Below are 14,619 nucleotides of genomic sequence, written 5' to 3'. Positions count from 1 at the left end.
TCTAAAGGACAAAACACACATCAAAAGATTTTGATCTGGCCAATACATTCAAGGCTCTGGTATCATTATAGAACGTCCTTAGCAGAGTGGGAACATCAGAGAAAATAAAGAGTAAAATATTAAAAAAACAAACCCAACCAGCCAGCATTTATTGAAGATAACGTACCGGTAGCGTATGTATTCCTAAACACCAGTCCTCAAAACAATCAGAAAAGGTGCTTTGAGTTATAATATATTGAACACCACATTATAATTAAGATGCTGTATTTGGAATGACGCTGATGTTTTGCTAAGCCTTTGGATCTGGGCTATACACAGGAAAAATGGGGGTGTTTATGTGAGGTGGGGAGGGGGAAGAAAATGTCAGTGTAAATTAAACAACTGGGTTCTTCCCTTAAATTAAGTTTGAGATTAGCTAGGCCCAGGCTAATTACAAGGCCAGCATGTGAGGCAAGTGGGGGCCATGACTTTTATTTCTGAAAGTATGTCCTGGGAGCTATCACACGCCAGCATCCCCCAGTGTCTTCCATGGAGGATTGGCGCCTGTACGTTAAGTGAAATTGAATTCATTCCCCACAAGCATGTATAACTGATCTCTGAAGATATATTAAAAATAAGGAAGCTGTATCCAGGAGGAGTCGCAGACATCGCTCCACATTGCCTCGGGCCACTTTTCTTCTTTATCGACTGTCAACAGCATTATCAGCGTCTGCTCTTGGCAGCCAGTGTGTGGCATAAAGAAGAGGAGCCTCGCCTGCATGAACGGGACCATTTCCAGTCATAGAGGAAAGGCTGAGTTGTTCACTGGGAGCTAAAGGTCTTGGAAAGTAGGTCTTCGTGACAAAACCGTGCTTTTGTTTTTCATGGCTGCCAGTAAGAGGCACAGACTCAAAGAAATAATGATGGATGAGGAGGAACCACTCTCATAGGGATCATTTTTGGAACCAAGCTTGAGGTGTACCTATGGAAGGAGAATTGACTGCCTCCCCATTGAGAGAACATGGGGTCCTCCCTCCGGGCTTCCATCCGCTCAAGGAGAAGATGGCAGACAGATAGCTGACTTTGGGAAGGCGAAGGGGATGAGTGACCCTGTTCAGGCCCACCATGTTGCTGACTTACAGCCCTCAGTTGGGTCTTAGCTATTGCTAGCCTGCATATTTGTGGCACCCTCATTCTTTTTCTGAGAGCCAAGAAGGGGGCAATTTGTCCCATTTAATTGTTGATAAAATGGAGGTTCAGGGAGGTGAAATTGCCACCAACCAGCAATCCAAGGTGAATGGCCCCATAACCCTAAGAAGATTGTGCAACCTAGTTCTTCTGCTCTGGTCTGTCCTTCACTCTCAGGGAGGGTGTCTACATGTCCCAGGTGCAAGGCACACTGGCATCGCAGGCTTGGTTTCTTGCCTGCTTTGGCATTTCTACCATTAGCTGTCACTTCCTCAATCTGTATTATCAAGGCTGGGGCACTCATTCCTGGAGAAAATGCAGGAGCATGTCACTGGGAGCCCAAGGACGGCCCCTTCCATTCACCAACTGCTCTGTTAGGAGTCTATCCTTGTAGGAGTGATACATACGAGTGTTAATTCTATTTGACATTCGTTGAGTGCTTTCCACGTGTGTGGGAGACTGTTCTCAGCACTTTATATATGTGAATGCATTTAAACCTCAAGTTAAACAATGAGACAGGCCTCATAATTGTCCCATTTTACAGATAAGGAGACGGAGGCAGAGAGAGTTTAAGCAGCTCATGCAAAGGTCCCAAAGCTATTAAGAGGCACAGTTGGGATTAAATCCAGATAATGTCACTTCAGAACTTGGGCCTTTGATATGTTCAGACTTATCCTTCAATGATAAGAAGGTAGACATGGTCAGGACAGAGGTGGGCATGGTGTGGAAAGAAAACTACAGAGCCAAAGTCTGGTTAGGATGTTTCCCTGGGGGCTCAGCTGTCTTCTGGGGGCAGCTGGGAGCAAGATACAAGAAATCCAAGGGCCAGAAAATGATGAATGATAATGCCTGGCTGGGGGAACAGGGTGGTAAAGGAAAATTAAGTTGTTTTGTTTGAACAGTCTTGGTTTAGAGGAACCAGCTCCAAATACACAACAAAGAAATAACCATCATGGCAAAATGAGCTGATCATCTACATACAGAATTTATTGCTTTCATTTTCACATTGGCCAGATCAGAACTTTGTGTTCAGATATAATAATACACTTTCTTCCGCTAAGAAGCAAGCAAACCCAAGCTTTCTTCCATAACAAGGCCTCCTGGCCCTCTTATGTGGCTCTTAAACAGTTCTAATTATTTCATTGTCCTACGCTAAATCATCATGATGTCCTATATTTGGAAGTAGGTGAAAAAAATCTGATGTATCCATATATGTTGTTTTGCACAGACATGAACCAGAGTTCATGCATGTAAACACAGGAGTAAAACCTGACCTGGTGATTGTTTTTACAACCTGACTTTCAAATATATTCTAAAAAAAAAGAGAGAGAGAGAGAACATTTGGAATATAGTTTCCTGAGACAGAGGTAGGGTTTAATTGTTGAGTGAAACCATAATAGAGTGGAGTTGGAGCCAGCGAGAGATACAGATATTTAATGAGCAAATCCAATGTACCTACCACCACCTGCACCATTTCCAAAATATCGATGTACGGACATGGTTCACCTTTGAGGACTTTATCGCAAGGGCATGGGATGGGGATGGGGACGGGGAACAGGGGTAGGAAAGTCACTATGCAGGAGGGAGGACAATAAACACCAGAAAGGCGTTCTTCCTAGCCCTCCTAAGAGAATGGCCTGGGGGGATTTTGTGAAAGAGTAACTTCATGGAAATGGGACCAGTGACTTTCAGGGGATTTCCATATGGAGAGATGTAAGCAGAGAAGACCAGGTCCTTTTGCAGTTTATCCCCCATCCTGCCTAACGACATAGTGGCAGTGCTCGAGGGCCACTAATAGTCACCGAAAATCAAATACCGTCTGAAAAGGACTTATCTCTACAGGAATCTTTAAACGTACGAAAAGAACATCTACGCAGTCTTGGTTTCCCTTCCTCCTTGAAACGGTTAATCACATACATTCCTAGTTTAGTTTCCATTTTCGTTGCCTTTTAGCATACCATTCCAAGGGGTTCTTTAAGAATGTGCTTTTTCAAGTCGAGTCAAACCCCATCAAAAAATAATGGCACAAAACAAACAAAAGGCTCCATGATCTGGGAATAAATAATCCGGGGCTAACGACTCAGCTGGACTACCCTTCCACAATGGGCACCAAGTCCCCAAGGACGGGGTCAGACACAGGCTTGCGATGTATCAAAATTATAAATAATTATAGCAATGAATTCATCTAATCAATCAATTTCACCAGTGGTACGCAGGGGTGGACGGGGGATAAAACTCCACATAGCTATCAATTGCTCCGATTACAGCTGGCTGTCAGCCAGAATTCCCCTGATCCATGTTCGTTAAATGCACATTAATCTGAATTTGGCAGTGTAATCAAGGACCTAACTGAACTGTGAAATTGAATTCTGCAGTAGAACATCATTTGACCATTTTATGCCAAGGCTGGGGGGAAAAAAAGGTTTGGTTGGGGGTAGGGCGAGAGAAAGAAAAGGAAAAAAGGAGAAAAAAAAATATCCTGCCGCAACATCTATTTGTCATAGTGGCTTTCTGTACTGGTGACAGGGAGGCTGTGGCGAGATCACGCTGGGCTGGCGGGGGGTGGGGTGGTGGTGGGGGAGGGGCCCAGTGAGCATGTGTCCGTGCGGGAAGGATCGGGGCGCAGGATGCTCGGTGAAAGATGGCGAGTCTCTCTTTCCACTGCCCACAGAGCTACAAGGGACGGGAGGCGGCTGCTGGCAGCTGCTTGAGCGTGGTGCTCCAATCCACCTTTTCTGAGTACAATAAAGCAGAGACTGCTCAGCTCAAAGAGGAAAAAAGCCAGACCGCGTGTTGTTCGCTGTACATAAATCAAACGTGGGATAAAAGCGAATCACAGACCCCTATTATCTGAACAGGGAAAGGACATCTTAAATTGTCCTTACTTGACTCAAAGGAAAATATATGAGGACCAGCCTCGGCTTTGGGAAAGGAAAAGGACTGCCTATAAGAATTCCAGAGAGAATCTGTAACTAGCTTTCTCTGCAGGGATGTTTTAGAGGCTGGCAATTAGGGGAAAGGGATTCATTCAGTCCTGTGTCTTGAATATGTATTTACTCTCCTGTGTCCCTCTGGCTGTGTCTTGCTGTGCTGATTCTCCCGGCCGGCCGTGGGCAGGACTGACACTGATGGGGGCTGTTCCCCGCCTACCCTCAGGTGGGGGTACATTGCCGCATACTCATGGAACAGTGGCTGCTACTTCTCCTGGAGGCAAGGCTTCAACGCGTGCCTGTCCACAGTCAGTCTCCTCCGAATTACTTATTTTCATTTACACAATGGAGTGGCCCTGTTTCACCGATGACAAAGGGACACAATGCACGCTATGAGCTGCCATTGGATTTCGGTTAAGAAAGGCAATCAGCACGTGCTGTCACTGCCAGGGAACAGAGGTCATGAGCCAGACCTCTGGGGACCTAAAGAATCAGGTGTCTGCTTAAGATTCTAACGCGGGGGACTTGAAAGTAGCTTAAGTTCGGGATAGTCAGACGCCGGCTGGATTTCCAAATTGCATGTAGCAGACAACCATTCACCATGTTTAGTGTTTGGCAAGGAACTCTCCCAAACCGTGACACTGGATTCCTAGTTAGGCATGTAGGAACTTAGACCTTGTGACGTGAAGTTGGAAGAGTTGTGCTTTTCTTTGCCTTACAGAATATACGGCAAAAGGACGCTGAGAGAGTCTGGACACATGGCTTATGACCTGTACACGTAGGCAAAGCCTAGTTAAAGAAATGAATAGGTCTGCGCTCAGTCAGCAGGCTCAAGCGTACAGGTCTCTTCCTCCACCTCTGGACTGGTATGTCCAATTAACACCCCCCCCCCCCAACACATGCTGTTCCAAACTCAAAGAACGCATCTTCTGTTCAAGAGCAGACGACTCAGACCTGAGATCTGCCCCCATCTGCAGCAGTGAGGGTGGGGAGGGGCGGTGTCTGTACCTCTGGGGACGGCCTGCCTGCTGCGGAATATGGTTCAAGTACATCAGGGCCTCTAAGACAGCCGGGACAGATACTGCCAGGTCAAATTAATTTCATTTTAATTTGGTAATGGAAAACTCACTCACAGTGACTAAAACACAATTTACTTTAAGCCACGAGAACATTCGCGGGAAGATTTGTCTATTTATATGCAAAGGCCCCATGAAGCCTGATGGATGGACAAGTCTTCGAGATGTTCTGAATCACCTCGTTGGATGTTTTCAGGTTTTATGAACCTTAATGAATATCCTATAAGAGCTTATACATAAAGAAAAAAGTCGAAATAATACCCATGGTTAAGTGATTAGCACCTCTCTCTCCCACTCTCTCTCTCTCCCCCACCCCACCAACCTTTAATTTTTGCTGTAGCCCGTAAGATTTCCCAAGTATTGCCATCTTGTGACCCACTGGGCCCTAACAGGATCTCAGCAAGAGTTCAGCTGGGATAAGGAACTGCAGTTTTGTCCCTGGACCTTGGCTGAATCTGGGTGTGCAAGTGCTACAGAGAACAGTGAGTCCTTCAATTACTGGTGCAGGAAGGCTGAGCACACCGCCTCAGCTGCTTTTTCCTTCCGGGGAAAGCAGAGTGACAGCTAAGCAGTGGAAAGAACCATTGCACTGGTGACCCCAGAAGAAAGATCTGGGGAATCCTGCCAGTTTTTCTTACACCCTCTATCTTTGCTCAGATCCCTTTAATATGTCATCTGTTTGGACTGTGCTGGGATACAGCACTGGTCACTTGGCTGCCTGGGACACAGGAGATGGTAGGCGTAACATGGAGGGGTTGTTTGGAAAGAACCTTCATCGTAATGACAGATGTAGTTATGGATGGTGCTTCTTGCTTGAATGCTGCTGGATACTCTGGTCTCTCTTAACATCCGGGAAGTCTGAGAATTTCATGCCCATTCTAGAGGTAGAGCAAGCAGTAGGGTGATGGGGTTGGGGTCCTCAGGCTAGCTCACTGAGGTGTGGTGGGGCCTTGAGGAAGTCACACAGCTACTCTGGCCTTCTGTGACCCGCATCTCTGAGGTGAGGACGGCAGAACTTATTAGTCTATACAGAATGGCTGTGAGGTCAAAGTTACATGGAACTTGTTCTCATATGTTGATAATATGTAAAAGGTTCCATGGCTGGCGTTAGCAGATCTGGGGACATGTTTTCCAACCAGAAATATGTCGGGGAATTGGGGCTAACACTGAGCGTCTGCTGTGTGAGGACTCCTTTACATTTACTCATCTGTTTTCATCTGTAGAAGAAGGTCAAAATAGTCATGGAAACACTCTACAGAGGAGGGAACTGAGGCACACACAAGATCCTACAGCCAGTAAGTGTGTGAATCCAGGGAACTGGATTCTAGATAATGTCTCCTGTAATGGGTGAGAACATCTGGTTGTCATTCAGAAAATGGAGTAAGACCATCAGTCAAGGTAGAGTGAATGCGTACGAGTGTCTCAGGGAACTTCACTCTTAAGGCCTCCTTTTGGTCTGTGGTCCTAGCTTTTCACATGGTCTGGGTGAGGCTAAGGAGATTCTCAGAGGATTTCCCCTCACTGAGAACAGAGAGAATCAAGCACATTCTCTGTGTGCCCCAAATCTGTCTGTGACTCATCACCGATTCTTCACCAGCGAGATGAGGGCTGCCTGTGGTGTGCACCTCTGGGCCCCGAGGCCTCATACCCATCTTTCTGGTCCTCAGTTTTCTTCTGGGGAAAAAGGAATGTTCTGGAATATATAGACTGTGCAGTTAGATGGACCTAATTTTGGGTCCTGACTCAGCTGTCTGCCTGTAAAGAGCTAGCCTCTGAGTCTCAGCTTTCTAACTGTAAAAGGGAGATGATCTTGAAGTCTTCCAGCATTGCCGTGAGGTCTAAATCGCGTAGTGCTTACAAAATCCTTAGCTGGGTGCCTGGAGCACAGTAACCCTCAGCTTCATGTCACAGCTGTCTCCTGTCCACACGCTAGACTTACAGATTCTTGTGTCGACTGTGTGCATTCGTAAGTAGACTTCTGCTAATTATCAACTTATTTAACCCTCACACAACATGATTATTCCCATTTTATAGACAGAGGAGTGGAGTTTAAGCCATTTACTCACCCAGGTTTAAGCCGGGGGTAGTTTATCTCTAGGACCTACACCCTTGAATGCCCAAAGTACTTGCAAAATGGTTAGCTATGGAACAGTGATTTCTCAGCTGGGGCCAGCTTTGCTCCCTGCTGCCCCATAGGTCATTTGACGGTGTCTGGAAATAGCCTGGATGTCACAGGAAGGGATGCTACTGGCACGCAGGGACAGAAGCCAGGGGTGCTGCTTACCCTCCTCCAGTGCACAGGGCAGCTGCCTACAAGACAGAACCATCAGGCCCAGCATGTCCACAGTATGGAGGCCGAGAAATCCCGCTATTGAGTGGGACAGGACCACATTCCCCAAGGGAGCTTCATGGCTGCAGGTATTTAAAGGAGTTTGCAAGGTGAGGTGAATGCAAAGGCTATTCCTGGGCCACGGGGGATGTGTCTAATGTCTGGTGTAGGGGTTGAGCCTGGAGAGCTGGATGCCAGCTCAGCAATGAGTTCAGATGACTGACTGGGCTGTTTCTGAGTCCCTCCAAGCCCCCAGATTCCTCAGAGGTGCAAAGCAGGCAAGAGTTCCTGCCTTCCAGGACTACGAGGCTCAACAAGGCAACATGTGTGTCTGGCACGCAGTGAGTGCTTAGTGAGCTGGCAGAACTGTGATTATGGGGGGGGGGTGCAGGGACGGGGGGGGGCTTCTTGGGGCTGGAGCTAGAGCGGGGACGGATTGCTGGGTCAGCACCAATACACGCTAGCTGGAGGCTGCCTGCTCCCTGGAGAGCAGTGGAATGAGCAAAATCAGATGCCTGGTGACACTGTCTCTAGCCAGTTTCCCTCCCTGTGAAGCAGACTTGTCTGCAGGGGATGGTGGAAAGCATCCTCTCTCCACATCAGGCTGTTTTTATAGTTGTGTGATGTGGATGGATTTTGTTTGGCTTCATTTGTTGCCCGAGGTTTTATCTGCCCAGCCCTAGCACCAGACATTCAGAAGTAGGGAGATAGACGATACCTACAGGTTTATAACATCCTTGATTCCTGTCTTGTGAATGGGAAAATCAGGTAAGTTGACAGCACTGGAGGAGTTTTTTCTATGGGTTAATGGTATTTTCTTCTCCATTAGGCCAAAATAGAAAACTGGTGTCTGTTACTCTCTTTCTCACTTACGCATACCCATCCCTCCTCATTTTTGCTCTGTCTGGAGACCCACACAAACTGCATGCTTTCATGTATTATCTGAGATATGAACATAACCCACCAGCTTCTAGGACTTTCCATGAGGCACAGCCAAATTATCTGAGTCGTGATCTCTATTTCTTCCCTCAATAGAAAATCCAAATGTGATTGGTAGATTTTTAAGAGTACAGCTCTAAAGTCACAGGCACCTAAGTCTTTTTAGAGAGATGTTATATTTTTAATCAAGTAAACATTTTAATTACTAACATGCCTCCCACCTCCTACCCTCCCACTAATTCTGCTTGTGATTTTCTCATGGGTCTCCTGTGAAATGGAACAGCAGCTTACATCTTTGGAGCCCTTGATTATGAGAGCTGAAAAACCCTTGGTAGAAGTTCCCAAGGGCTAGTATATTATTATTTTTTTTTTCTGAGCCACAACAGTTTCTGCATTGTTTCTGCTTTATGTATTTCTTTTCTGAGCCATAATAGTTTTCTGCATTGTTTCTGGGATTAACAAAACTAGATTTCAGAGCAGATCTGCTTTGCCTTATATTTGGAAGTCTGTAGGAAGAGGGATCTAGCAAGGAATGAATCAAATTATCCCCTCCCTCCATCCTCTTCCTATTCCTTTACTTAGCCTAGAGTTCTGGTGGTCACTGGGGCCTCTCATGGGTTTTACTGGCAAATGCAATTGAGCCCCTTAAATAACATATAAAGGGAAATAACATATAAATATAACATATAAATAACATATAAAGGGAAATATATAAATATAAATATATAAATATATATATATATTTATATATATTTATATATATATATATAAATAACATATAAAGGGAAAAATGCACTAGGAGAAAGACCAGACCTGGATTTCATCCTTGTTTTGCAACCAACTAACTATGAAAACTTAAGCATTCTACATGACTTCCCTGTCTTTGTTTTTCCTTCTGTGAGATATGTGGTCAGGGGTTGTGGGAGGAGTGGTGGTGGTGGTCCTATTAAATCCCAAATGCCTTTAGGGATTAGGCTAATGGGGAAAATGAATGAAGTGGGCTAGACAGGGCCTGTCCCCTCTAATGGGGAGTCTTTTTCTCTAGCCAATTCCATTCCCAGTGCTAGGTGAAAATGCGGACCCAGGGGTATCAGATCATTCCCTCCCCCCCCTTTTTAAAGAGAAGCCTAAAACCCAGAAGCTGAAGATTTTAAATGAAATATCTTGATTTATCAGAAGTTGGGAATGACTATTTGGTGGATAAAATAGATCAATGGATCAAATATGGCCCCAGGGCTGAAACGTTATTTCCTCTGAACAGAACTTCCTCTATGATCTTGACCTAAACAGCTTCCTACCACGAGTGCTCAAATACGTCACACACACAAAAAAGTCCTATTTGATCCTAACTAGCCATAGCAATCCTGATAAAGGAGAACAAAGCTTCCTGATTTCAAACTACATTACAGGGCTATAGAGATCAAAATAGGATGGTTCTGGCAAAAAAAGCAGACTCATAGATTAAGAGAACACATTAGAGACCAGAAATAAACCTACATATACATAGTCAGTCAATTTTTGACAAAGTTGCTGAGAATATAAAAATGCAGAAAGGATAGTCTTTTCAGTATACAGTGTTGTGAAAATTGGACAGCTACATGTAAAAGAAGGAAACTGGACGCCTGTCTTAAACACATACAAAAATTAACTCAAAATGCATTGAAGACTTGACTGTAAGACCTGAAACCATAAATTCTTAGAAGAAAAATAGGAGGTAAATTCCTTGGCATTGGTCTTGGCAATGATTTTTCATCTTTGACGCCAAAAGGCAACAATAGCAAAAGAAAACAAGTGGGACTACATCAAATAAAAAGCTTCTGTCCAGCAAAGGGCAAGATCAGCAAAATGAAAAGGCACTGATGGGATGGGAGAAAATATCTGCAAACCACATGTCTGATAAGGGGTTAAAAAATATATAAGGAACTCACACAACTCAATAGCAAAAACAAGAAACAAAAAACAAACCAAATAACCCAATCAAAAAACGGACAAAGAACCTAAAAACACATTTTTCTAGGGATGATATACAAATGGTCAATGGTACATGGAAAGGTTCTAGACATGACTCACCATCAGAGAAGAATCAAAACCACAATGAGCTGTTACCCCCTACCTGTTCGAACAGTTAGTATATTAAAATTTAACTTTAAAATGAACTTTATTAAAAACTTACCATGTAATCCTGACTTTTTTTTTTTTTTCCTTTTCAACAGGTTCTTGTAAACTTTGCCAGAAGGCAGGAACCACTGTATTCTTCCATCTAACGGCTTACAATCATATGCTCCTTAACAGAGGACTTCGTATAATATGAGCACCCAATATTTAATAGTAGTGTATCAGGATAGCTTTCAAATAAAGATTTTTTTTTTTTTGCCTTTTAATCAGAAACCCTGTAGGAGATCTCCAAAGACTTTGATTTTAATGAATAAACGTGCCTTGGCTTATATCCTTTGCCCTACCAGGTAGGGTTTCAATATGGATTCTCACTTAAAAGGCAAACCATCACATTAGAATCTGACTATGTGAGAATGAGCACCGCATTTGTGGGGTGCCTGCCCATGGGAGGGAAGAAGAACTTTACCTTTGGAATGCACATTGTGGGCTCGGACAAGCGAGGGTAGGTGTAGGAGTTGTATGAGTGTCCTTGGGGGTGGGTTTTAAATGCACTTCCTCCGAAGGGCATCATGGGTTCCTGGAGCCCTGAGCCTGACCTGGACCTCTGCCGCATGGTGGGCTGAGGGCTGGTCTGATGCAGGTAGGACGACTTTGGCCTCCTATCATAGTCATCCAGGCTGGGTCCCCACTCGCTTTCGCTGAACACTAGGCTCTCCTTGGAGCACCCACTGGTCCCCGCAGTTCTAGAAGGCGTGAACTGGAATGGGTAATCTAGAGGGGAACTGCTTGAGGCTCTCTGGTACTCCCACTTGAGGTCGCCGTATTCACTTGGTTTGCTCAGTGAGTCCAAGTGTGCGTGATAATCAAGGGGAAATCTGGAGAGATCGGATTTCCAAGGCTTCATCTCAGGATAGTGGACCTCTCCGTGTTTGGTCTTGGTAACATGCCCGTTTTGCTTGGCCACGTGGCTGCTCTTGTAAAATGGATCCAGGTCATCACCATATAGACTCTTTTCTCGATACTTCTCGGTTGTGTACTCAGCAGTGGTATCAGATTCGCTGGAATACTGTGAGAAGGTGATGAAGCCATTTTCTTCCCGATGGCCTTGACCGTGGCTGGAGGCTCCCTGGTCTGGGGTGGGCGGGCTTTCCTTCCTTAGGGAGTTGGAGCGAGTCACGGAGATGTTGTCAAAGTCCTCTAGCAGGCCGTTGATGGAGGTTTCCTTGCACGGTTTAGTTCCTCTAACGATTGTCTGGGAACGGTAAAGGGAATGCCATTTAAAGAAAACATTTCATGCTTTCAAACTGATGCTGGAATCCCGCCCCTACTCCATCTAATTTAAACCACAGAGGAAAAATGACCCCAGGGAATCCCCTCAAAAGTGATAATAAACAAAAATTGTTGACTGATTTCAGTGGTGAAATAAGTCACATATTCTTAAATTGCAAATGATCTTAAGCTGCAAATTTTCTTTTACCTCACTTGATCGAGAGATCAATTAAACATCGAAAAGCCGATTATTTGCGCATTCACTCACGCTTGAGGGTGGGGTGGGGCGGGGGGCGTGGGGACGGCTAAGATGTGGCAGAAAAATTTTTTTTTAATATTTTATTTATTTATTTGACAGAGATCACACGCAGGCAGAGAAGCAGGCAGAGAGAGAGGAAGGGAAGGGCTCTCCACCAAGCAGAGAGCCCAATGCGGGGCTCGATCCCAGAACCCTGAGATCATGACCCGAGCCGAAGGCAGAGGCTTTAAACCACTGAGCCACCCAGGCGCCCCAATATGGCAGAAAATTTTAAGAGCTCTGAGGCATTAGTCCTTCCGTCGCTAGTCGGGGAACCTAAGCTTGGTGAATTTTGGCCCCAACAAAGAACAATCCGAAACCGAACGCTTGGTCTCAGTGCCCTTCTTGGGCTCCTTCCTGCCCTCCTACTCCTGCTGTAGGTGGAAACCTTTTATAGGCTCTTTGTGACGCCTCCCCAGGCACACCCAGACGCTAAACTGCAGTGAAAAACATGTCCCAGTTCCTCGGTGAACACGGAGTTAAATATGTATCAAATAATGCCAGGTACTAAAAGGGAAGGAAACGTGCCCGAAAACCTTTATCCTCGATATTATAAAGTAACATTTTCTTTCTTTTTTTTTTTAATTATTAAAATATAGATTATTTATAAGGAAGCCTTGTAAACAGCATGTGGCTCCATTAGCCCCCAAATAACTTCTACTTTCTAATACTCATCTCTGAAATTCAAAACAAGTACACAAAACCCCAGAGGAAGCTTCTTAGCTCTGGAAATATTTACACATCCTGGGGAAAGCAGATGGGCTGGTTTGGGTAGATCCTCAAACTCAGTTTTATTTTAAAAAGAGTTTTAGAAATTTAACTTAAAAAAAATTATATTGGGGATCTGTGGGAAGGATGAGGGACACACGTCCAAACAGCATTTGACCAGGGCCCTCGCACAGTCTAAAGTAACATTTTCTTAACCACATCTTCCCATGTGTGTTTACTGGCCATTATTTAGTAATACCAGCTTTTATTGTAGCTAATTATGTTACAAACGGGGAAAAAAAAAGAAAAAAGAATAAACATCAAAAAGCCATTTAGAAGACTATATGACTGTATAAGCAATTATTGTCTTATTTGCCAGTTTAGGGGAAACCTCCTCCCCACCCCATCCCATCCTTAAATAATAAACCCTAACCACCTAACAATAGGCTGATTATAATTTTAAGTGTATAACTTGTAAGAAAAATCATATTTATTATTTTTTACATTCATTATTCAGATTATTTGCAAAACCAGCAAACACTGTCACATGAGTATTAACATACCCAGGAATGGGCACACTTTTTTTTTTAAGCGTTTTATGGAAGACATGAAAATTGAAGTTACCAGATTTTAAGGAGGAGGAAGGCCCTTTCTGAACTGTAAGTAAGTAAGAGCATGAAGATTCCTTGGGAGATTTCATTTGTGATCACATGTGATATTCTCATTAATCATCTAACTATAATGCCTCCTAGAGCTAGACTTTGGTATCATCATCACTGACGTCCGGACGGCTTAGTAATTGACACAGTCATACTTGAAATCTTAGTGACAAACTGCCAGGCCCAAATGTTCCCTTTAATGAACCTAAATAACACCGGAATACCAGGAACAGCAAGAAATCACAAACCATTTACAAAGCCAGTCAGCTGTGCCTTCACAATGACAAGGTTTGCCGCAAAAGAAGACGGGGGTGGATCAAAGAACAAAGAACAAAGTGTTGTGACTTCGGTCTTCCAGGATTTTAAGAGAAAAATACCTTTGAGCATGTAGCAAAGGAGTTCAAAATCATCTCAGTAGAAGAGAGGGTTTCAAACTAGAGGGAAAAGTCAAAGTTATAAAGCTTATACCTTATAAGATCAGTATTTCTCAAAGTCTCCAGGATGAAAGCCAAGGTTTTGTTTTTCTCTATCCAATCAGTCTGGAACTAAGACTTTTGGTCTATACTCCTCTTTTAAATAAACTTTTATTTTTTTAATTTTAATTTTTTTTTAAATATTTTATTTATGTATTTGACAGAGAGAGACACAGCGAGAGAGGGAATACAGAAGAGGGAGTGGGAGAGGGAGAAGCAGGCTTCCTGCGGGGTGGAGCAGGGAGCCGGATGTGGGACTCGATCCCAGGACTCTGGGATCATGACCTGAGTCACCCAGGTGCCCTTTAAATAAACTTTTAATTCTGGAATGTTTTTAGATTAACAGAGAGGTTGCAAAGAGAATATACGGAATATACTCATATATCCCTTACTGTACTTTTAACATCTTACACTGTTATTAACTAAACATGAGCTCCTTTCCTAGTGTTCCAGGGTCCCATCCAGGATATGATGTGTCATGTCTCCTTAGTCTTCTCTGGCCTGTGATAGTTTCTCAGATTTTCCTTGTTTCTGATGACCTTGCCAGTTTTAAGGAAGAGTGGTCAGGGGCTCCACAGAATATCCCTCAACCAGGAATATCTGATATTTTTCCCATGGTTAAACTGAGTTTATTGGTTGGGGGTGGGTTGTGCGGG

At 44.1% G+C, this 14,619-nt stretch overlaps 1 protein-coding gene across 3 annotated transcripts in view; it reads right to left on the bottom strand.

The window, feature by feature from the left end:
- Window positions 1-14,619, bottom strand: part of PAK5 (p21 (RAC1) activated kinase 5) — a 295,759-nt gene that overhangs the window by 27,711 nt on the left and 253,429 nt on the right. For all 3 annotated transcript variants that reach the window (XM_047746869.1, XM_047746867.1, XM_047746868.1), the window contains one exon: window positions 11,023-11,808. In XM_047746869.1, the coding sequence (XP_047602825.1) occupies window positions 11,023-11,808 (786 nt within the window). The remainder of the gene's footprint in view (window positions 1-11,022; window positions 11,809-14,619) is intronic.

Source organism: Lutra lutra, chromosome 9, assembly GCF_902655055.1.
Source record: "Lutra lutra chromosome 9, mLutLut1.2, whole genome shotgun sequence".
Lineage (NCBI taxonomy): Eukaryota > Metazoa > Chordata > Mammalia > Carnivora > Mustelidae > Lutra > Lutra lutra.
The sequence above is the reverse complement of the archived record's forward strand: the minus strand, read 5'-3'. Positions and strand labels throughout refer to the sequence as shown.